A 24,337-nucleotide genomic window follows, 5' to 3' on the forward strand; every position below is an offset into this window, starting at 1 on the left:
CCCAGCTGCACCAGCCCTCAATCTTTGGGGGAAAGTCCTGCCAAGCACTGCCAAGTACCTCTACTGCAGACTTGACAACATGTGAGGTTTATGCGTGACAGGCAGTTATTTTTGTGTGCAGAACAATATCTGCAATTTAGGTTGTTGCCATTTCATAAAAGAAGATGAAAACTCACTCATTCCAGTACCCAGCTTGTTTCTCTGCACTGTTCCTTCCAGAGAGCTGAGAATTGCAAAACCTTCCATAGCAAACTGCCTCCACTTGCACCTTTTGGCCATGAAAATGTTGTATCCTTCTTACCAGTCACATCTCCTGTCTCCCAAGAAGGGGTTCTAATCTCCCCTCTTAGGGTTGCACTTATTTAGGCTATGTCTACGCGAGGCAAAGTAAGTCAACTGCAGATACGCAATTCTAGCTACTGCAATTGTGTAGCTAGAATCGATCTATTTACGTTTGGCTTACTTGGGTGTCCTTATTCAACAAGGTTGATGGGAGAGTACAGGGGTTGACTGTGATCCCTGAGAGGTCAATTTTGCACATCCCATGTAGAGGCACAAAATCGAACCCCGCAAGGTTGATCCTGAGCAGGTCAGTCTTCTGGGCTAGTGTAGCCTGTGGCAGAGTGCAATGTAGCTGACTTCTTCCCCCACAAATATATGTACAAAGTCTCAGAAGCATTTTTGTCTAATATGAGCAACATTAATTTGTCTCACCCATTTGCCTTTTACCTCATTCCTGGGTGCCTTACTCTGAACGCCAACAATCCACATTTGGGTCCAGATCTTCAGCTGGCATAAATTGTCCTAACTCCATTGATGTCAACAGCACTCTTTCCATTTCCACCAACTAAGGAGCTGACCAGTGTTCCCCATGGGCTAATTGCTTGGGTGGCTGCCCAGGAGACATTGAGATGCTGTTCAACTGATGAACAGGGCACCCACAGCTACCCACACTGAGCAGCATCTGTTTCTATTTGTGGTGCACATTCACACAGGGCTTGATGCACATAAAATTTGTTACACCCATGGATGACAAAAATGGAGGAAATACTGGAGCTGACCCTTGGATTCTAATCTGTTTGTCCATTTGACATGGAGGGTGGTTTTCTGCGCAGTATATAAGAGATGCACATGCCCTACTCATCAGCTCAGCAGCTGGGGAAATAACAAGAATGCCTCTAGTTGTCATCTCAACTGAATGCTTTGTGCAGCACCTTTTGTAGCACCAAGAGGTTCTAGCTATCCAGAGTCTGACCTTTCCATTGACTCCAGTTGACGTTAGACCAGGCCCTCAGCCAACTTTAATTTCTAACTGTCTTGGCAAGATATTTCTAGTACTGCATTAACAGCAGCCTCCTACCCACTTTCTCAGTGCCAGGGAGCCTATACGTCTCACCTAGGATGTCCCAGATATTAACAATAAAGCATTGATCACATCAGTTAGAAACAGTTGTTCACATGTAATGTACTTTTGTATACCACTGGCAACAATGACAACTTCAATGCAGTTTCTACTGTAAGTTACACTGGAATAAAGTCAGAGCAACTCCACTTATCTCAGGAACTTCACTCCAGATTTATACTAGGGTAACAAAAAAAAAAAAAAAGTGAGGCAACAAGTTTAATTTCAACCTTGTCCCTTCTACACTTGGTGCTCAGATCAGCAGATAGATTCCTTCAGTAAGCAATGGATGGCGTTCCAAGTGGTCAAAATGCAGTAATGAACACCTTAATATAGCAACCTCATTCTGAAAATTGAGCTTCACGTACATTTCTAGCAGTTAACTTGGACATTAAACTACTGATACTTTTCCTTTAAATAGATCATTTTCTTCCTTTGTGGAAGCCACAGGGTTTTATAGTAGCAAACTTATACGCATGCAACTGATTAACTCCAGCAGATTTTGATATAATTGTTCAAGTATTAGCCCTGGTACCAATTTAAAACAGTAGCAAGTTTAACAAAAAAAACAAACAAACCAAGCTTTCCAGACAAGGTCACAAAAGATATTTTTGTTTGTTTTTTTAAACAAACTTTTTAACACAGGAGCACAATTTTTAAGTTCACAGTCAAACAAAATAAGCACGTTTTTAAATCTTTCCTTAAAAGATGGCAGGCTTCTTTTGGAGCTTCTTAATGGGGTCAAGTTACACATTCCAAGATAAAGTAACTACTAGATGTCCAAAATCTTAGATGGGAGTTCAGTTTTTCAAAGTCCCTAGGTTAAAGGGCCCAGCACCTAATGGAGATGGGGGTGGGTGGAATCTGTTCTATTTCCTCAGCACAGTGTCAGGTGATGATGTTAATTTGAGAAGTGAGGGTTTCTTAATTAGAACAAGTATTAGAGGGGTAGCTGAGTTAGTCTGCATCTTCAAAAACAACAAGACGTCCTGTGGTACCTTATAGACTAACAGATATTTTGGAGCATAAGCTTTTGTGGGCAAAGACCCGCTTAGTCAGATGCATGAGTGGGGGCCAATTACAAAAGTAGTTTCTCCTCTCTTGATGTTCACATTAATGGGCCACATCCTCTATGACTGAACAGACCTTGTCAACTCTGGCCCTCCCCTTGACTAAGATTCCCTCTTTAAACCCTCCTCTGGAACCCCCCACTCATGCATCTCATGAAGCAGGTCTTTGCCCATGAAAGCTTATGCTCCAAAATATCTGTTAGTCTATAAGGTGCTAATTGTAACAAGTTCCTGGAAAGTTAGTCATAGGTGGTGTTACCAGTCATCTGACTGCTTGGGCAGCCCCCCCCCCCCGCCCCCGGAAGAAATTCAGTTTCCACCTACCATATTAGCACAGTGTCAACAGCCACCCATAGCCACAAAATCTATTCTGCCCATGGATGGAAAAAAATTAGCGGGGGCTCCACTGGTCTCAGGAGCTGCAGAGGGAGGAGGTTTGTTATAAGTTGAACTAGCACCAATGTCTCTGGAAGCTAAATTACTTCAGCATGCCTCTTCAGTTTGGAAAAAAACTAGCTGCAGATCAGGAAAATATACTATGTAATCAGCAATTCTACTGCTGTGCATTAGTTTGAGAGATGAGCAACCCAGTTGGGAGGCAGACTGGGGCTTGGAAGGGCCATCAAGTTACTCAGTGTTGAACCTTAGTCTCGATGCATAATGTTGAGATGTTCAGCCTGTGGTTCTTTAATGATTTAATGACCAAAGTTATTTCTACTGGCCTCTCTCTATGCAGTGAAAGCCCTGTCGTGAACTAACTTCTCCTATTGTCATTACACTTGCAACTGGTTGTACTTAAAAACAAGCTCTGAACAAGTGAACCAGTTTGTTGTATGTAGCTTCAGAGACTAAGACGCATAGTAATGGCTAACCATTTTGGATGCCCAGGTTGAGACACTCTAAAGAGGCCTGATTTTCAAAAGTGCTGAGCACTAGCTCCCTGATAAGCAATTCCCTAGAAGATGTCTAAAGTAGCTCCCCATCCCCACAAAAAACCCAGCTAATCGCTTTTATAAACCTTGGCTACAGTGAACAGGATCAAGCCTGAATCATTTATTTTGCCCAGGGTCTCACAGGCTTTGCTCGCAGGTCTCTCTTTTTGCTCAGCATAGTTGTAAGCCATTATATGCCTAAAAGGGTTTCTTTAGGGCCCATTAGTGTCCTAACCAAATGGAGTACTAAGGACAGCACAGTATTGCAATGCCATGCTAGCTCTGTCTTCAGTCCTCTTTTGTTTTGACTCTGAGATCCTAGTTTAACAGAAGTTTAAGAACTTGAGAATGTCCACATAAGGTCAGACCGAAGGCACATCAAGCCAAGTAGTTTGTCTTCTGACAGTGGCCAATCCTAGATGCTCCAGAAGGAATGAACAGAGCAGGGAGATTTATCAAGTAATCCATCCCCTATTGTTCAGTTCCGGCTTCTGACAATCAAAGGTTTAGGAATATCCAGAGTTTGGGGTTGCACCCCGCCTAGCCACTTTTGGCACCTAATTTTGGTATTTCAATATAAACCTAAGTGCCCCACAAGGCCATAGCTACAAAAGTAAAAGTGAAAATGGTATTAGCTGACACTGCTGATAAAAATGCTGGTAACACATTTCTGCTTCTCTTGTGATATTCAAGGCTCAATCCTAAGTTTTACAATGGAGTTATTTTTAAATTGTTGCATAACGCATGCCTGTCCAATATTTTGTTCCTCAGTCAAGCAAAGAAAATGCATTTGTTATTCCTGGGAGATTCCTGTAGCTCCTTACCTTATTTAGAACCCCAAATAACAGGTACTTATGACGGGAAACATCAGTGAACAGTAATTATCCATGAGTAATGTACAGCCTAATTTACTGCGGATCAGAGATTGTTTCACCTGCAATAAATTACTTTGTTCAATGTGAAAGATCCAATTTAACCTTCAACTTATCTTGCAGCTAAATACTCTGTTGTTCTTTCTGGGTTGCTAGTTCAAATTCACCCATGGCTATAATCTTCACCTAATGTTGGCCTGGTGGCTATAGCTTGAGTTGGTGGCATCAGTTAACGTACTAATGGATACCTGTCCACAACTCAGTCATGGGCCACAGACTTGTCCCCTCTCTGGCTTCTTTGTATGGCTCTGGAAGTGCATAGTGCTGTAAATCTGTCTTATTGTGCCTTCTGAGGATTTTCTTTGCATAATGGCAACTCTCCATCACCACTCTCAGCCCCTAAGAAGCAAGTCACTCTAGGGAGAAAGTAGTCTTGGCCTGGGTGCTTTTGCATACCAGCTATTCTCAATGGCTGGAACCAGCCCAGGAGGCACAGAGAGCTGTGAATAATTTACAGCAACTCTGAATTTCCTCTAATGTTAGATTTGCCCCAGAGCTTGAGGTGTAATTCCCTGCTGAGGCTGATGTGCTCATGTTAACTCAATAACAGTTCAGGCGAGCTGCCCGAGCACGTTCCCACCCAAGATCTTAGCTCAGTATTCATTCACTATCTCCAAATCTGAAGAAGTGGATCTGCCATGTGGAAGCTCATGTTATATAAGAAGTGCCATGTGGAAGCCCATGTTATATGTGAAGTGCCAAATGACCATTTTTTTGTTTCATGCATCTAGTGCCACTGTGAGTACATGATACATTTGGTGGGCTAGCTCGAGAATAGCTAGCACATCTATTTCTGCCCATGCTGGGAACTATACCACCTAACTGCAGTGCAGACATACCCTAAGTCAAACTTGGGACCAAAAAAAGGTCTTGCCCCTATGTCAGAATCAGAGTGCTGCTAAGAAATATGTCCCCCTCTTTGTTCTCCAAGTCCTAATCTTCCATCAAATACAGATCAGACAGAACAGAGAATCTGGAGCTGTGCATTTTATAAAGTGCCACATGGCATTACATAAGTAACCACAACAGCTAATAATCTACAAATCCATCACTACAGCGGGTGTTAATTGGCACTTCTGCATTCCCAGAAAAGCTGCATACCAAGCAGAGCATGAATGTGCCCTCTTGCTTCTCCGGGTCAGGACTAGAGCAATTTGGCAGGGTTTACACAGGGGCAGTTGTCACGCCTATTCTGTAGCTGGTTGGGAAGTGGATTTCATTCTCTTGCAGAAAATAACCTGAGATCTAAGAAAGAAAGAAAGTGCCTGCCAGGTCTGATCAGCTAAATGAAGCCATATAATCCCTAGCAGCAGCAGCAGCAATATTCACCTCTAACGTTTGATTGTACGCTCTTTGAACCGAGGACCCGGTCTATTTCTTTAGTAAAATACCTAACATGCTCTTGGAAGTTGTAAATAATAGCAACATTCAGGTTAGCTTTTAGCTGCACTCCATATTTGAAGGAACAACAAGCAGTCATATGGCACCTTAGAGACTAACACTTACTAGGTCATGAGCTTTCATGGGTATTTCCTCTCCAACTCATCTTAGGAGGATGGTTTTGTCAACAGAAGCTCATGACCTAATACATTTGTTAGCCTTGAATGCTCCACGGGACTGCTTGTTGTTTCTAAAGTTACAGACTAACACAGCGACCCCTCTGAGACTTTCTTCCATACATAAAGAAAATACTCTGGAAGGAGTATAAAGGTGAATAGTGGAAAAGTAAAGATGTGGATATTCTCTTTTTGATTCCCCTCTGCCAGGCACTTGGTGTACTGTCAGTGAGTAAGTAATGACACACATTCATACCTGGCATGTGTGAACAAAATTATTCATCCTCCCTGCTCACTCTAAGATGTATATAAGGGAAGTGGGGGAATGAGAAAGAATTTCGCCTGGGGCTTGGGAGCAGTGATCTTGCTGGAGATTGAGGGTCTCTTCGTCAGCCAAAGTCCTTTGTCTCGGACTAGCAGACACAGTCATGCTGTGGAGCAGAATCTGGAACTGCTGCTTTCTAGCACGTTCAAGTGCTCCATGAAACCTCTGGAAGCAAAGCCAGCCTCCAAGCCTCCAGAAGTTTTACTAACCATTTGTACAGTGCCCTTGACTAACCTCAACCTTCTTAACAGTAATACACAGGCAATGGATGGGATTTAGGAGTGCAGGTTAGTCAAGATGCAATTTGGACAAACGTTATTGCTCTTGCTCAAGCCATGGGAATATTGTTTCTGCTTAGTTGTTTCATACTTTTTTTCTTTTTGCTCACACACTATTTTCAGCTGTATCATTGGCTAACCACCTGTTCCAAAGACTATTGACTGCTGTCTTCAGGGGGGACCTTTGCAACAGGCCCTAAATGCTGAAGTGCTTATTTAGTAGTTGGCTTTATTGAAACCTTTGTTTGAGGATGGAATGACCACAGACTAAGGGAGATTCCAAGTCTTGGCCAAGAAAGAAGTTCAAGGTCAGTGGTAAGGTGGCTAACAGTCTCTAAGCTTACAGCAAAATGTAATGCACTACCCCCAACAAAAATGGTTTCTCTGTCCAAAAACATGGGGAGGCGTGAAGGAGGCAGGTAACAAAGTCAGGGTCTGATGAAGCTCAGTGATCTGATTCTCTCCCCGTATCAATTCAGTTCAACACCAGTGAAGCTCCCCTGAAGACAAATGGAGTTCCATCACCGTCAAGCTTGTATAGTTCAGTGAAGAATCAAAAGGCATTTTGCTTTGGCATTTTTTGACACCTTTACTGCCATACAAACCATGTGACAGAAACATGGCCTCTTCCCATTTAAAGGAAATAATGAGACCCAAGGCCCAAGCACACCCTCTCCCTATACTGTGCATGCCAGCTACAAGCAGGGTTCCCTGGGAGCTGAGCACTTGGGTGGCCACCCAGGAAAGATTCAAATGCCGCCCAGCTGATTGGCAGAGCATTCGCAGCCAGCTCCAGTGGGCAGCATGTATTCCTATGATGGTGCACATCCACAGGTACCTCGGTGCACATAATGAAATTTATTCCACCCAGGCTACGTCTACACGTGCAGCCAACATCGAAATAGCTTATTTCGATGTTGTGACATTGAAATAGTCTATTTCGATGAATAACGTCTACACGTCCTCCAGGGCCGGCAACGTCGATGTTCAACTTCGACGTTGCTCAGCCCAACATCGAAATAGGCGCAGCGAGGGAACGTCTACACGTCAAAGTAGCACACATCGAAATAGGGATGCCAGGCACAGCTGCAGACAGGGTCACAGGGCGGACTCAACAGCAAGCCGCTCCCTTAAAGGGCCCCTCCCAGACACAGTTGCACTAAACAACACAAGATACACAGAGCCGACAACTGGTTGCAGACCCTGTGCCTGCAGCATAGATCCCCAGCTGCTGCAGAAGCAGCCAGAAGCCCTGGGCTAAGGGCTGCTGCCCACGGTGACCATAGAGCCCCGCAGGGGCTGGAGAGAGAGCATCTCTCAACCCCCCAGCTGATGGCCGCCATGGAGGACCCAGCAATTTCGACGTTGCGGGAAGCGCATCGTCTACACGGTCCCTACTTCGACGTTGAACGTCGAAGTAGGGCGCTATTCCTATCTCCTCATGAGGTTAGCGACTTCGACGTCTCACTGCCTAACGTCGAAGTTAACTTCGAAATAGCGCCCGATGCGTGTAGACGCGACGGGCGCTATTTCGAAGTTGGTGCCGCTACTTCGAAGTAGCGTGCACGTGTAGACGCAGCTCCAGGGATGGAAAAAAAAACCTAGGAGGAATGCTGGCTACAAGCCTTACATTTGTATCTAAACCTTAGCAAACTGCTTGATAAAAAATTAAACTTGTTTAACGAACAGCTTGTCCAGTGGCTGATGATATAGCTGAACTCTTTTCTGAAACTTGAATGGTTGGCTCAGTACCAATTTGCATCACTGCCACATAGAGACAGAAAGGCAGGAGCCCAGATTTCTAGGGACACTGTGAAATCTGCATTCTCTTCCCCATGGACTCATGTTCCTATTTTATGATGTGATCTTTGGTGAGGGTCTGAATTTCTTTCCCCTAGAGCCAAGTGCCACTGGCTTCAATGGGAGTTACTCATTGCAGGAGGACAGAGATCCCAGGATTTTGGTGTGTACAGGGAATCATAGGAACAATGCAATCCAGCTGTAGATTGTTCAGCGACAGCTCAGTCTCTCCAGAGTTCTAGCACACACTGTACAATTATTGTACAAATGAGAACTTTGAATAGAGCACCTCTGTCTGTGCAGAGGCTGTTTGTACGCTGCCCACTACCACCCATGCACAGGGAGAGCTGGCTCTCTCACGGCTTCTCTCCTCCAACATTTGTTCCTGATAAAGAGGCTGCACTCATGAAAGGAGGGGACTGGGGGGTTAGAAGTGGAGGTTGCTGTGGCTATGAAACAAGACAAGTCTTTTGTGAGTGACATCTGCCCATTTTCTTGACCTCTGAGAAGCTCTCATCCTCAGTGCAGTCTGCTCAAGAATCTCTCCTGAAAAATTGAAGTGTTTTTGCTCGAGAACAAATGCTGAGATATTAAGGACATGGCAGCTATAACTACTTCTAAGTACCAGGCTACACTAGGGTCCAAAATAATTTGTTTTAACTTGTTGGCCATCCATAGTTACTTCCAGAGATCAGCCAGAATGAAAACCCTGAAGTGGAACCCCCAGGAACATTATTCCCTCTACTTTTTCCATTCAGGATGGAATAAATTTTATTATGTGCACCAAGGCATGCACAGATGTGCATCATCAGTAGAAACACATGCTGCCCGTTGTAGGCACTGTGGGTGCTCTGCTAAGCTGCTAAGCAGCTGAGCAGCATTTGATTCTCTCCTGGGTGGAACACTGCCCATGAGGGGCACTTTGGTGTTTTATGTGGACCCAGATCTGAACTGTGCAGGCTAGTTCTCTTGCTACTTATTCCTAAAACTGGGAAGAACTCAGCATTTTCACACTGCCACTGCTTTGGCTACTTTATTGATTTCCTCCCCCTACTCCACTTTTGGTTTATGTAGGTTCACAGCTGATGAATTTCACTTTGCTCAATGGATTCCAGCAAACCTGGATATTCCAAATCAGCAGAAGCTTTTGAGATGTGACTGATTTCTCTATCATCTGCAGGATGAGAAAGCCATTCAGAACTCAGCTCTGTTCCCTTAAAACCTTCCCTGATCTCAGCCTGCTTGTGCTGAGAGCAGAAATTCTAATTCAGCCAGAGAGTAGAAGGGTTGGGTTGGATGTATGCTCCTTCAGAAATGGTTTGCATTACTCTAGCTATTTTCACTCTCTGGTAAGAGCACCCAATGCTGACTAGGCAGGAGTTATCCATTAAGACTGTCTCCCCTTTCAGCTTAGGGAAATGTTCTCTCCACCAGCAGGAAGAAGGGATGAGAAATTAATTTTCCTTTCACCGCTGCCACACCTGGGGGAAAGATCTAGCTCACAGATAACAGAACAAGCAAATATTTTTCTTTTGGGAGAAAAGAGAAAACAGAGACCAAGGTCACAAGAGGCAAGAGATGAGACGTGCAACTTCCTCCGCACTATTTTTATATACATGCGGATGCCGCTCTTGTCAATATGGAAAACATTTAAAAACAATAAGGAGAGGTAACAAGGCTGGGGTTTACAGAGAAACAGAGGGGCTGCACTGTCAGCTGGCAGAGGGATGCCGAGTTCCACATATACAGAGTCAAACACACAGGTAGAAGAGACTCTGGGCCGAGAGATATTTTAAAGCAATAGCCATATGTCCTTGTTTACATGGGAACATATGCAAGGCTTCTCTTTCACAGGTGCCTCGGAGGGGGAACACCGCCAGCCCTCTTTCTTTCTGCTTGGTGAGTAAAAAACTCTGTGCAGGCTGATGATGGAAAGCTTATCCTGCTTTAATCCTTGCAGGATGGACGCAATCTAGCTCTGAACTGAGAATATAAAGAATTCTGCCATATGTTAAAAGAAAGAATTAATCAGAATCACAGGGCTGATGAGAGAATTTGCAGGGTGACGGACAGGGTGGGGCATCAGGCAGAAGGGGCAGGGCGGGGGCTAGCCTTCTCCAGCTAGCCCTTCAGCACCATGAAGAGCATGCTGCTGAGGGCTCTGGTGGCAATTTAAAGGGCCCAAAGCCCTTTTAAAATTTCTGGGCCCCGCTGCACCTGCCCTCCTTGAACCTGCAACTGCAACCCTGGGACCTCATCACTATAGTATGTGACATATTACTCTGGGAGATAGCACTGCCCTATTATCCCCGTTTTACAGCTAAGGACAGAGAATCCTGGGTAAAACTGTCAAAAGGCTGTAAGTGACTTAGGAACCTAAACCCCATTTTTCAAAAGTGAGGTGGGAACTTTTAGACAGTGCAGTGAACTCAAGTGGCAGTGCAAACTTAGCCTCAGGCCCTCAGCCTCGTAAGTGCCTTTAGACATATTGGCTTTCAGTGGCACTTACGAGGCTGAGGGCCTACGGCTAAGTCTACAGCGCCACTTGAGTGCACTGCAACTTTCTAGCTCAGGGATGTGAAAAAACACCCCCGCGAAGTGCGGCAAGTTACAGTGCTGTAAAGCACCTCTTTAAATGGGCTCCCAGTGCTGACAGCTGCACTCTTAGTGCTATGAGCTACTTTCCTCATGGAGGTGGTTTACACAGAATGCTGGGAGAGCTCTCCCTCAGTGTTCCTGCTGTGCCACTATTGCACTTTAATTTTAGAAGTGTAGACAAAGCCTAAGTCACTACTGAAGTCTGACACAGGGTCCAAAGTCACTGAGGCACTTGTGAAAGTTTCATCCCCTGTGACTTGTCCAAGGTCTCAGTGGAACCTGGAGCAGAGCTGGGAGATGAACTCTGGTGTCCTGAATCCCTGGATGGTGCCGTAATCACAAGGCTGCCCTTCTCTCAAGTCCAGTTAAGAGGACTATTTCAGAGAGAGCTAAAAAATGTTCAGAACAAAGTCTGATAGGACAGTGCTCAGAATGCAACAGGTTTCTCCCACCCTGCATATTTCATTATGAACTCAGAAGTGGGGTCATTTCACGGAATTTGAGACAAAGAATGCTGATGTTTAATGCAAAACCAGCCCCCTTCTCAAGAAGAATGGGGCAGTTTTCAGGCAAAGATATTTTGGCAACAAAAGCTATGAGAAAATTCACAATTTCCTACACTTCCAACAGGTCATAGAATCACAGGGCTTGTCTGTACATACGGGAAGATCACTCCACCACAATTGATCCTCCGGAGTTCAATTTTGCCACGTGTGTGAAGAGGTGGCAAAATCGATCTTGCTGCACTTGGCCATTGACCCTAGTTCTCCTCACTAACGCATGGAGAAGGGCAGCCTTGTGATTAGGGCACAAGTGCCTAAGTGCATAGGTGATTGGTCACATAAAAGTCACATGGTAATGTTTATGTTTTCTGACTGGAAAAGTACGGCTCTTGTAATCACGCTTTAGGTTAAAACCCAGAGTGAAATTCACCTGTGTACAGAGAACTTGCAAAAGGCACATGTTTTGGGTAAGCCCCCCACTGAAATCTGCAAACATTTGTGTTAACAACACTCCACTGCAGAAATGATTATAAGAGGGATGTGAATACAGATGAAATAAACTCATTAAATACGTAAACACACAATGCACTTCCCACTCTCCCACCTGCCTGCCATCCTCAGCTCTAGGTGATCCCAATAAGAGCATTCCAAATGATGTCCTCCCTCACCCCCACACGCTTATTACTTGCAAGTGTTGCCATGCTAATCCTGAAACCCTCTCTTGGATTCTCTCACAGTTTGGATAAGTAGTTGGTAATCTGTGAAATTAAAAAAAAAAAAAAAAAAAGAAAATCTGAAGCTTTTGTGTCTCCAAATCTAAGCTGGATATCCCATGAGGCCAGGCTGTCTCCTGTGATTTTGGTACCTCTAGTTCCAGACCATATGCTCTGATTGTGCCCTCTTTCGCGGAGAGACTGTCTTTCTATACTAGATCTAATTTTAGAGGGAGAGAGGTTTTCTATCTTTTCCAAAACAATTTCTCCATCCCTCTGGCTAGAAATACTCACGTGTCCATGAATCTCCTGCTGAGGTTTGAGATGACAAATGGAGAACCAGTCTGGAAGGGAGGGTCCCTGACCATCTTGTACTGGATGGGTTTGCAGTCTGAACACAGCATGCTCTGCGGGATGGAGCTCATCATAGCCGCATCAATCTCCAAATATTCATCCAGGGTGTAGATCTGGATGCCGTACACTTCCTCGGCCACCTGTTTGGCATTCATCTTGATGGTCAGAGGGATGTCACAGAAGACGTTCTGGGGCCCCAGGGAGATGTTCTTCCCACTGAGGGTTAACAGCTTGATGTCATTCACTGCTCCGCTGGAGTCCCATTCGGTGGAGACAAATGTCACCCAGACTGTAAGGGATTCTGGGATCAAGGGATAGCGAAATTTCAGCTCTAAATAGCAGCCCTGGGGCTCAGGACAGGCCGGCGGGACCGTGTGCTGGTGGACCCCTGAGTTGGGACTCCATGTCCTGACACTGGATTTACAGGACTGCTCGACATCAGGGTGACCTGAAGGAAAGGCAAAAGCAAAGAAGAGAGATAAAGAGTTTAGTGACTATGGCTTGAAATGGATTTCAGTGTTCTGAAATACAAACCTACTGAGCAGAGCACCGCCAGGCTGAGAGATAAGCTCTACATTCAGATGGAAGCATGAAAGATCTCAGGACTGATGGGCTAGAGGTAGGTAAGAGGGTACTTAGAACTGTTACCTGAATTTCAGAAAGATTTTGTGACACAGGTATTAGGGCTCATCTGCCCAATCCAACTGCTAATACAAGATTATTTCCTGCTGCATGGTACGTGCTGGATCCCCGGCACATTATGACCAGGAAAACAAATCACAAACACGGTGTAACTGTCTGGTTGAGCCCAGTTTAGTGTTGTTTTTCCTCACCGGAGAGGCACAAAACAGTTGGGGTCGGAGGGGAGGGAAGTACCAGGAAATCTGCCCCATGTTTTCATCATCCAGTTTCAAGTGAAGGTTGCGACCATTGTCAAGCATACTGATGGAGGGAACAGGGGCAATTGCCCCCAGGCCTGGTCTTTCAAAGGTGCACAGAGCTCCAGCTGCTGTCACTGCCAAAGTAGCAGGAGTGGTGCCTGGTGATCCAGGACCCTTTGAATTGCCAGAGCAGTGCAGGTCTGGCTGCATGCAGCTGGGACGGAGCAGGGAGGGGAGTAACGTTCAATAAATACATTTAGTCCATATTTTGGGGGAAATAAACAGAGGATGCACTCCTCTCATCATATGGTGATAATAATATTCCACTAGGACCTGAAGAAGATGCTACACTTATCCTGGCAGAAAATTTCTCCTATCTTTGGGGCTCTCTTTCTACCCCACCACACACGCACACATAATTGTGTTCTGTGGTGACCTAGAAACTTACTTTCACCATCCCCAACTCACGGAGTATTTCTTCTAGTCCACTGACCTACAGATACCATTGCCACAAGAAGAAATATTCTGCATGGACCAGATATACAGTTAGCTCCACTGAAGTTAGATATGTTTAATGAGCAGAGACACAGCACTTACACCCACGAGTTTTAAAAGAGTTGGCTAAGGAGCTTCCTGCACTCTTAATGCTGCTTTTCAATACGTTTTGGAACACAGGAAAATTCTGGAACCTGGAAGGAAGATAATGCTATTCTGATATTTTAAAATGGTGACGTGGGTAATTAGGATCTGGCAGTCTGATATCAAGCTGGGACAAGATACTGGAGTAGCTAATACGGGACTTGATTAAAGAATTAAAAGAGGGTAATGCTAATCTGTGTGTGTGTGGAAAGTAGATTCCCTCAATCTAGTTTTTTTTTAACAAGATTACAGTTTTGTTGTTAAAGGTAATAATGTTGCATTAATATACTTAGATTTTTGTAAGGCATTTGACTGGGTACAGCACATTTTGATTAAAAACCTAGCATGATATAAAATGAAAATGGCACACCTCAAATTGATTTAAAGCTGGCTGACTGAGAGGCATTGAAATGTATCTGTAAACAGGAAATGGTCATCAACACGCTGGTTAGCAGCACTGGGGTCCTACGGGATTTCTGTTCTTGGTTCTACATTATTTAGCCTTTCCTTAATGATCAGGAAGTAGACAAAAAATTATCCCTGACAAATTTTGCAGCTGACACAAAAATTGAGAGGTGGTAAATAAAAAAAGAGGGCAGGTTACTGATACAGAGTGATTTGAATTTCTGGAAAAACTGGATGCAATCAAACCATATTTATTTTGATATGGCTAATTGTAAATATGTACATCTAGGCACAAAGAAACTATGCTATACTTAGAGGATGGGGGAGCTCTATCCTGGGAATCAGTGACTCAGAAAAGGATTAGCGTTTGCAGTGGCTAATTAGCTGAACGTGAGTTTCAGGTATAACACTGGATAAAAGGGCTAATGCAATCTCTGGCTGCAAAACCAGGGGAATCTTGAGTTGAGAGATTATTTCCCAGTATCTGGCACTGGTTGGACCACTGCTGCGATACTTTGTCCATTCTAGTGCCTACATTTCAAAAAGGGTGTTGAAAAATTGGAGAGGATTCAGAGAAGACCCAGGAGTACAATTAAATGATTAGAAAACCTGCCTTATAGTGACAGACTAAGGAAGCTCAATCAATTTATCTTAACAAAGAGGTTGAGGGATGACTTGATTACAGCCTAGAAGTACCTACAAAGCAGGGGTGACATATGGAAGTGCTCGGAGGGGGGGTCACATGCATCCCCAGTGTTTGTCCCTCCCCCCGCACTCACCATGAGTGCTGTGCAGCTTCTGGAGGGAGATGTGTGTGAGGGAGGAGCAGTAGAGCGGGTGGAGCAGGACAAGGAAGAGGAAGGGGCAGAGGTACATTGCTAGTGCTCCTTCTTGTTGCCACTGCTACAGAAGGAGCAAATATTTAACACGGGGTTGCTCAGTCTAGCAAAGAGAGACCTAAAAGGATCCTCTGGCTGGAAGCTGAAGTTAGACAAATTCAGACTGGAAAAAAGATATTGTATTTTAATAGTCAGAGTAATGGGGACATTCTCTGGCCTGTGTTCTACAGGTGGTCAGACTAGATGATCACAGTGGTGCCCTCTGACCTAGGAATCTATGAATCACTGTCAAATAATTAGTTTCTCACCAAAGAACACAACAAAAAACTAAACTGCATTTGATAAATGTGAAGGGCAGCTACACTGTGCTGTTGAGGTTGATGTGCAATATTCCCACTATTTTTTTCCATCCATGCATGGAATAAGTTTTGTTATGTGTACCAACCATGTAGAGCTGTGCACCACCCCTACAAACACATGCTGGTGGCTGTGGGTGCTCTGCTAATCAGCTGGGTTTAAATCTCTCCTGGGTGGCTGCCCAAGTGCTCAGATTAGAGGGAACATTGTGGACATGTTCACTAGAGCTTTTGGGTTGAAATTCACTACTGTGCAAAAATCTGCTACAGAGTTGAGGCCCTCTCATGGAACCTCAGGCTTTTGGACAGAAGTAGTGTATAGACCTGGAGCTGGCTCTCTGTGCTGGATGAATTTAACCATTGGGATGAAATGACTAACAATTGTACGTTTACATTGCTCACCCCGGCTTTGCTCTCCAACACAGGAGGTATTACGGAAAGCTAATGAAAGCCACGGTGCATGCTGGGCTCTGAAATAGTTGGTAACATTACAATCTGGCATGAAATCATGTACTGAAGGATCCAGAGAGGTCGGATGGGTGGAACAGTCGGTAACAGAATCCAGTGCGAGCTATAAATTCCCTCTTCCTTCCCAAATAACCACACGGAGAGGGAGTCAGCTGGACAGAGAGAATGCAAAGCAGAGGCAAGAAAGAAGGGGGAGAGAGAGAGAGAGAGAGAGCGCGTGGGAGAACAGCTGACTGTGAGAGAGGAAGAAAACCAGGGAAGGCAAGCATGGGGCAAACACAAGCAAGAGAGGAAATGGGAGTTAATTTTAAAAGAAAATGCCAATGTGTGACTTTTTCTCCTTGTCTGCAATCCCCTGAAGTGTTAGGAATACGCATTATTTTTCTGAAGGCTGGCTTCTAGGAGGGACTCTCCACTTCAGTCAAAAAGATCCCAGATGTAGTATGATTTCCCTCCAGCAAGCAGTGACACCCCACCTCATGATCCCCTTCTACATGTATCCCTCTCATGTATCGCTGTGCAGCAGGAATGCCACTTACTTCTGGCATGGAGCGAGTCCCACGCTCAAGTAGCAGTGACATATTTTGAAGGAAGCCAGGGCTCAGTTTCAAGCACTGTACTATTTATTTATTTAGCTCTCTCTTACTATTCCAACAGGGCAACTGCTGAGCCTCCCTCCTCCTTCCCCCCCATGACCTCATTCCTGAGAGGAGCACAAGTATTCAGCATTTGATCAATATGAGTAGCAAATACTCCATCCAGCTTGCATTATCTCAGAACACTCGCTGTGGTCAGGCCCAACGCTTACAGCGTATCTGGTCCATTGAGCTCCTGACAGCAGCATGAAGAAAACATTTAACCCACTGATCCTCAAGGGCTTTCAATTCAGAGAGGCATAAGTGTTATCCTGGCCATCTGGAAGGGGGGTGGCAAATGGGAAAACTGAGACACAGGGTGATTTGGGGCTGGGCCCAGGTTTTCAAAGGTAGCCACTGTCTGTAGCTTCCTCTGGGAAGACACCTCTGATAAAAATGAGATATTCTGAGAAAGGTTGCAATCCACCTCTGTGCAGAGTGCAAGCCCAACACTTATGCAACACTTATACAGCCAGTGAGCTAAGTCACGCACAGGGGTTAACTTCCCCCCAGTTGCAGAGCATTTAATACTAGACACTTTAGCCATATTAAGTAACAGTAGTCCTGCCTAGCTACACTGTATACTTGGCCAAAGCCTAAGCAAATCACAGATGTTACGACTTTAAAGAAATTCAAATAGCTCAATTTATTTAGCTTAACAAAGGAAAGGTTAAGGGATCATTTGATCAGCGTTTATAAGTACTTATAAAGAGAACAAATATTTGCTAGTGGGCTCCTCAGTCTAGCTGATGAAGACTGACCATGAGCCATTAGCATGAAGATGAAACTAGACCAAATCAGTCTGAAATAAGGTATACATTTGTAACAGGGAGAGTAACTGACCACCAGAATAACATACCAAGATTCATGGTGGATTCTCTATCACAGATAATTTTAAAATCAAGATTGGATGGTTTTCTAAATGATTCTCTTAGGGGAAGTTCTGAGGCCTGATTTATGCCAGAGATGAGACAAGATGATTACAGGGGTCTCCTCTGGCCTCGGCATGTATTAGCCTATGATTTATTAGACACTGTATGCCGAGCTTGGGTAAAAGGTCATATTTAATTGTGAAGAGCATGAAAAGTCCTATTGCAATCAACTTTGGGTATTTAGAGCAGAAACAAGAAGTTCAAAATATGGGATGGCCTTAAATAAATGTGGGTCAGTTGTGTTTATGCCCCTTTTGCACTCCTCTCCTGAAACTCTGCCCATTAATGAGTTAACTGGCAGGAATGATCATTGAAATATTGGATCCTGTGCAAGCCATGTAGAATGCACATGAAGAGTGCATTTTGGATTTGCAAGCATGAGCGACCACATTAAACCAGAGTTCCCTCTAAGCTGAGAACTTGGGTGGCCACCCAGGAGAAATTCAGATGATTAGCACAGTGCCAGCAGTGCCCAGAGTCAGCAGCATGTGTTTCCAGAGGTGGTGCACATCCCCATATGCCTTCATGCATATAACAAAATTTATTCTGCTAGTGGATGTTAAAAATTAGATGGAACATTGCACTAAATGCTGATTCAGTGAGTTGCACTCTTTCATTCAGGGCAAAGAAATGTACCATGTGACCCCAGTGGCCAATTAAGATGGCTCAAATTTGAATATGGAAAGATATGCTCTTGAGAAATGTATTGGCTACTGCCAGAAGCAGAGTACTGGATTGCTTAGTAGGCTGATGAACCAAGCTATTTCATATTCACAGACTTCACTTAATCAGTATGACACAGGTAGCCACAACCTACCCTGGGCTGACAAAGAGAACATAAGGCTCAAAATTGCAGCAGTTGGGTTCAATATAATTTTTGATCCAGATAAGAATGGTGGTGTTCTGGTAAGCTGAATGAGTACCACAGAGTAGTTCCCAGGAATATTTGCTCAAACTTTAAAATCAGCTTGTTTTGATCATGCTTTTTCCTCTTTTAGGGTTGCTTTCCATGACCAATCAAGCAGCAGCATTTTTTCCACACATGAATTATTGCAGAATATATAAGTGGTTTTTACGCTTGCTGAACACTAGCAGATAGATCTCTTTCTGTGTTCTCTAACTGTCTATTTAAAATATTTGCATCTAAGACAAAATGCAAAAACACAACAGCATGCAGTTACTGTGGGCCAGTAACTGGGAAGTGATGATGGAAAATTACAGACCAGAAAATGCCATCCACTAGGTATGTCTTATAAACGGGAAAGGCCATCGATGATTAAAACAGTAGCAGGACATATTTCTTAATGCCCTTGCCGTAGCATTGGTACAATTGCAACTGAATGAGATAGATGAGGATCTGACTGCACCTTTCATAGATAAGAATATGCTGGCACACACACTGTGACAAGAGGAAATTAAACGTAAACTCTACAGCCCACTAATAAATCTTACAGTAGCCTATTTTTCCTAGCAGTATTGCCTCTGGCAAGGCCTGTGAGAGTCAAAAGGAAAGGGTTTCGAATTAGAGCTAGTTGGAGAAATTTTGACAGAACCACATAGTCTGATGCATTATGAGCGTCTGTCAAAATCAACATGCTTTGCGGGATGGGGTTGGTTTCACCAGAATTTCATTTTGGAAGAAAACGGGTAAGGGAGAGTGAGTGCTAACAACGTTGAAATGTTTTGATCTTTTGTTCTGAAATGAGTTATTGTTTTAACATTTACCTTTTTTGTATTGTGTGCATTATAAAAGGTATATATTACATCAAAGTGTAAACAAAGTGACTAGAAATGAAACAAAGTGTTTTTTTTTGGGCGGGGTGGGGGGGAGGGCATGGATTTTTCCTTCCTGGAGAATTTAGAAACTTTCTGTTTTCGTTCCAATTCTGAACAAAGCCAGGTTTTTAAATCTCAAAATCCTTTGTGAAATGAGATTTCCATCCTGCATAAAGCTCTGTTTCAAATGCTTCAACATTCTCTAATCCTGCTTATCTACTACCTCATCCTGAAAAAAATATGGTCCCATTGGCTTCCCCACGCTTCCTCTGGATGACAGTAGCTATAATTCAATGAGTCAAGGAACAGAGACAATTGAATGCAATTTGTACAACCAATCCTAATTAATGTTTTAAGTTCTAAGTAGTGAGCTGCTTATGATCAATACACAGACTTAAGAATGTGAACTTGAACGTGGGATGCATTTGGAAGCATGGAGATATACAGATCATATAGAGCTGGGAAGGACCTTGAGATGTCATTGAGTCCAGTCCTCTGCACTCACAGCAGGAGCTATCACCACCCCTGATGGATTATTTTTCTTTTAATTAACCTAACCTGCCCTAGAATCTTGAAAGGCCCCTCAAGGCTCGGGCTCACAACCTTGGGCTTACAAAGCCAATGCTCTAACCACAGAGCTATCCAGCCCCCTATCTCTACCTGCCAAACAGCCAGGAATTGGCAGTGAGTCAGCATGGGGCTTGAAACTATGACTTTGGCATTATTAGCACCACACTGTAACCAACTGAGCTAGCCAGCCTACTACATTTTGGAAGAAAACTGGGGAGGGAGTCTCAGTGTTGACAATGTTGAAACTGAGCTAGCTGGCCTACGTTTGCAGGCGCTGAAATCTGCTTGTGCACATTCTACAGAGAGGGAATAAAGAGGCTAGTTGTACTAAGCAAGCTATTCCATATGAATTATTCTCCCAATATATTTTTTGGTAAAACTCCCCCCCCATCTCTTTATAGAGATCAAAACCTTGAATGCCTACCTTACCTATTTCTGATCTCCAGATCATATTGATGGGATACAACCAAGTATGGGTCGGAAGTTTTTAGGGAAAAACAGTTCAATTTCTACCAAGCTGCTACACCCTGGCTGGGTCTACACTTGCCCCCAACTTTGAAGAGGGCATGTTAATCAGGGTGACAGGATACAACTAATAAAGTGCTGCAGTGAATATGCTAATTCTCCCCTGCAGCAACTTCAAAGTGTCAAACTCCAAAGTGTTTGTGGCTACACGCATGACGGTACTTTGAAGTTTGATTCTTTGAAGTTGCTGCTGGGGAGAATTACCCTAATACAGTGCTGTATATTCACCACAGCATTTCATTAGTAATCTCCTGTTGCCCAGATTAACATGCCCCCTTTGAAGTTTGGGGCAAGTGTAGACAAGCCCCATATAAATTGCTTATTACCAAGTGGGGAAATCAACTCTCCCAAGCATTTCTTGACCTTGTGAAGCTGCAGCGGCAGGCAATCATTTAAACTTGTGCTGTGGTTTTGGATTTTCTTAGCATTAACTGCTATGGAAGACTATTAAAGGTAACATCTCAAAGGTCAGCACTTGCCATTTGTGATACATTAGATTGCCTCCCTTATTCCTGCTGCAGAGTGCAGCCACTCAGGCCTTGGAGCAAGGTGTGGAGGGACCTGGCTCCGTGCCCCTGGAAGGGGTGGAGCCTCAGGCAGAAGGGGCAGTGGCACAGATAGTCAGCCCTTAGTGCCACCCGGAGCACAGGACTGGGCCCCCGCCAATCCTCAGACGCCCTGCAGAATGGTGGAATGACATTCCTGTGGCATTGCAAAGAGACCTGGCGTACCTGAACACTACTGCTGCTACTGTGGCACTTATGGAAACAAGGGGCTCTGAGCCCCTTTGAAATGCTGGGCCTCATTGCAGTTGCCCTGTAGCTCTCCCTCCGCCCCACCATTGGCAGGCCTGTTGCTCTGCAAGTAGTCCCCACTGCTTTCAATGGGGCTACTCCTGGAGTAAAGAACTACTCACTGCCAGGAAAGGGGACAGAACCTGGGGCTCAGTAAACAAAATTAGCTGTTGCATTTTGCTGGATTGGAGTAAACAGGACTCTCTGCTGGCACCTCCTTCACTTCACATTACAAATCAGATTAGTTATGGTATCCTGGCACAGCTCTGCTCTCAGACTTCAAGAAGCCATGTGCAGGTATATCTGAGCACATGGGTATCAGCTAACAAGCTATGCCATGAAGGAAGTCGGCCCTGTATGCTTATCTACCCTTTATTTCCGTTCAGGCCACATGAAAAGATAAACCAGTGTTAACTTTCTCTCTTCCTCTGCCTGCTCCTTTCTCCTTCTCTGTTGTTCTCCCTGCTTTCCTAGCTCTTGTGTCCCCCTGCATCCTCCACCTCTTCTCTTCTGTTCCCGAGCCATCCCTCCCTCAGACTCACCTTCTGCTTCCCGTGGACTCCAGTGCCCTGACGGATCACATGGCATTGGAGAAGAGGCACCAAAGGCATATTGCACCAGGACTCTTCCTTCTGTACACAGATCACACGCTGATCCCACTTCTCTAGGAGGCCAGGAAGACAGAACACATCAACTTAGTACCAGCTGAATGAGCTGCTTCTCGTACAATACTAAAAGCCACAAGATTTAGAATTTAATTCCACTTAACCCCATTTTCTGAGGGCATTGGCAAACAGCACTTTGAAGCCTGACCTTTGGTAGGGTTCAGCCTGGGAAGACTGCAACTGTATTTTTGAAATGAGTACAAAATATAAAATGACAGCAACTTGTAAAGCAGGATGAGTTATTTATTTTTTCTTTGCTACAAGTGGATCAAACCCTGAGGAAAGAAAAGTTGCACTGCCTGGTTGAGAAATAGGCAGCAGGAGAGTTCTGGTCTATTCCTGGCTCTGTCATGAAATTCATGCATCTCAGTAGAGTCGGGGGTGGGGCTGTCAGAGAAAGGGAGCAAAGGGGCTCCCGCTGCTACTGCAGCAGTGGTGGCAGCCACAGCTCCAGGCCAGCTTTGAAATGCCGCACCAGCGCAGCTCCGTGTGGCTCAGCTGAGATGGGGCAGTGCCACGGTCTGAGTGGTGCTAAGGGCTGACTATCCTAGAGCGCGACAAAAAGTCCCGTGGCACCTTATAGACTAACCAATATTTTGGAGCATAAGCTTTCGTGGGCAAAGACCCATTTCATCAGATCTACTCATGCATCTGACGAAACGGGTCTTTGCCCATGAAAGCTCATGCTCCAAAATATCTGTTAGTCTATAAGGTGCCACAGGACTTCTTGTTGGTCTTGAAGATACAGACTAACACGGCTACCTCTCTGGTACTTGTATACTAGAGCAGTGGTTCCAAATGTTTTCAGTAGCACTCCAATGGGACAAACAATTCCACGCTACACCCACTTTTTTCAGTTGAATCGATTGCTCATAAACTCCACCTTTACTTACATTTACCATGGTTATGGTCTTACTAGAGAGGTTTGCAACAAGCTCAACAAGATCACATTTTTCTGTGGCCCTGGGGCTGGGAGCTGGCCAGGACAGAGCCTCACTAGCAACTCCAACCCCGGGGACCTGGCTGGGGCCGGGGGAACCCTGGCAGTCTCGGGGCTTGGAGCTGGCCAGGGCACAGAGTACCTTAAATTTATATTTAAATTAAAAGTTCTTATATATGAACACAACCATTTTACACATCGAATTTTATGAACTATTAGTACAATTATAAAACAATAAAATTCATAATATTAAATTATCAATTAAAATTATTGTATTATACTCAAACAAGAACTGAAAAAAAGTTATAAAATACACATAAAACAAAATCTATAATAATAAATAATTGTGACTTTCTGATAGAGACACACTTTCTTTGGCAGCCCTGAAAGCTACCAGCTTTCATTTGTACAGTCCTCAGTAGGCTTTGAGTTTGACATGTCTGTAGAAGGTGGGGGAAAAAAAGCAAACAAACCTACCTCACTGATTCACTAATATATGAAATATATGAAATCCGTATATAGAAATATATCTGTACACTTCTCATTAAAACATACAGGGCTAGAACCTCAGGGAGTGTAAACTGACTTGTTTCCAGCAAAGTCATACTGACAAGAGAAGCATGATACAAAAAGTAATTCTTTTGTTCTGCTCTATGGTGATGAGGCCTCAGCTCGATTGTTTCTTGTTCTGGTGCCACATTTCAGGAAAGACGTGGCTAAACTGGGAAAGTCCAGAGGAGAACGATAAAAATGATTAGAGTTCTAGAACAGGGTTTCTCAACTTTTTTTTGATACCAGATTTGTTCCTTCTTAATCTTTCAGGCAAATCTCAGGGATTGGCACTGGGCCACAGATCTGTTGTTGAGAAATACTGGTATAGAAAACCTGATCAACGAGGGAAGATGGAAAAAAATTGGGTTTGCTTAGTCTGGAGGAGAGAAGACCGAGGGATGACGTGATGCCAGTTTTCAAATACATAAATAGTTGTTACAAAGAGGAGGGTGAAGAATTGTTCTCAGTAACAAGAAGCAATGGGCTTAAAATGCAGCAAGACAAGTTTAGGTTGGATGGTAGGAAAAATCTCCTGTAATCATAAAGCACTGGAATCAATTGGCTAGGGAGGCTGTAGATTCTCTGTCACTGCAGTTTTGTTTGTTTGTTTGTTTGTTTTTGAAGGTTAGGCAAACACCTGTTGGGAATGTTCTAGTTATTATATAGTCTTCCCTTGAGTGCAGGAAACTGGACTAGATGGCCTATCGAGGTCCCTTCCTGTCCTACACTCCTATGATTCTATTGCTTGGTCTACATTAGGTAGATAAGTCAATACTAGCAACGCAATTGCTGCAGCTAGAGTTGCATATGTACAGTAGACTTATCTGCAATCAACTTTTCTGGCCTTCCTCAATGAGGAAGGTTGATGGGAGAGTTTCTCCTGTTGATCTCCCTTAG

At 44.2% G+C, this 24,337-nt stretch overlaps 1 protein-coding gene across 1 annotated transcript in view; it reads right to left on the reverse strand.

Moving 5' to 3' along the window:
- PAPPA (pappalysin 1) overlaps positions 1-24,337 on the reverse strand; it is a 248,149-nt gene that overhangs the window by 125,239 nt on the left and 98,573 nt on the right. The window contains exons 6-7 of the mRNA XM_075015238.1: positions 21,826-21,947; positions 12,404-12,911 (exon numbers count right to left, since the gene is read on the reverse strand). Of these exons, the coding sequence (XP_074871339.1) occupies positions 12,404-12,911; positions 21,826-21,947 (630 nt within the window). The remainder of the gene's footprint in view (positions 1-12,403; positions 12,912-21,825; positions 21,948-24,337) is intronic.

This window comes from Carettochelys insculpta, chromosome 21, assembly GCF_033958435.1.
Source record: "Carettochelys insculpta isolate YL-2023 chromosome 21, ASM3395843v1, whole genome shotgun sequence".
NCBI lineage: Eukaryota > Metazoa > Chordata > Testudines > Carettochelyidae > Carettochelys > Carettochelys insculpta.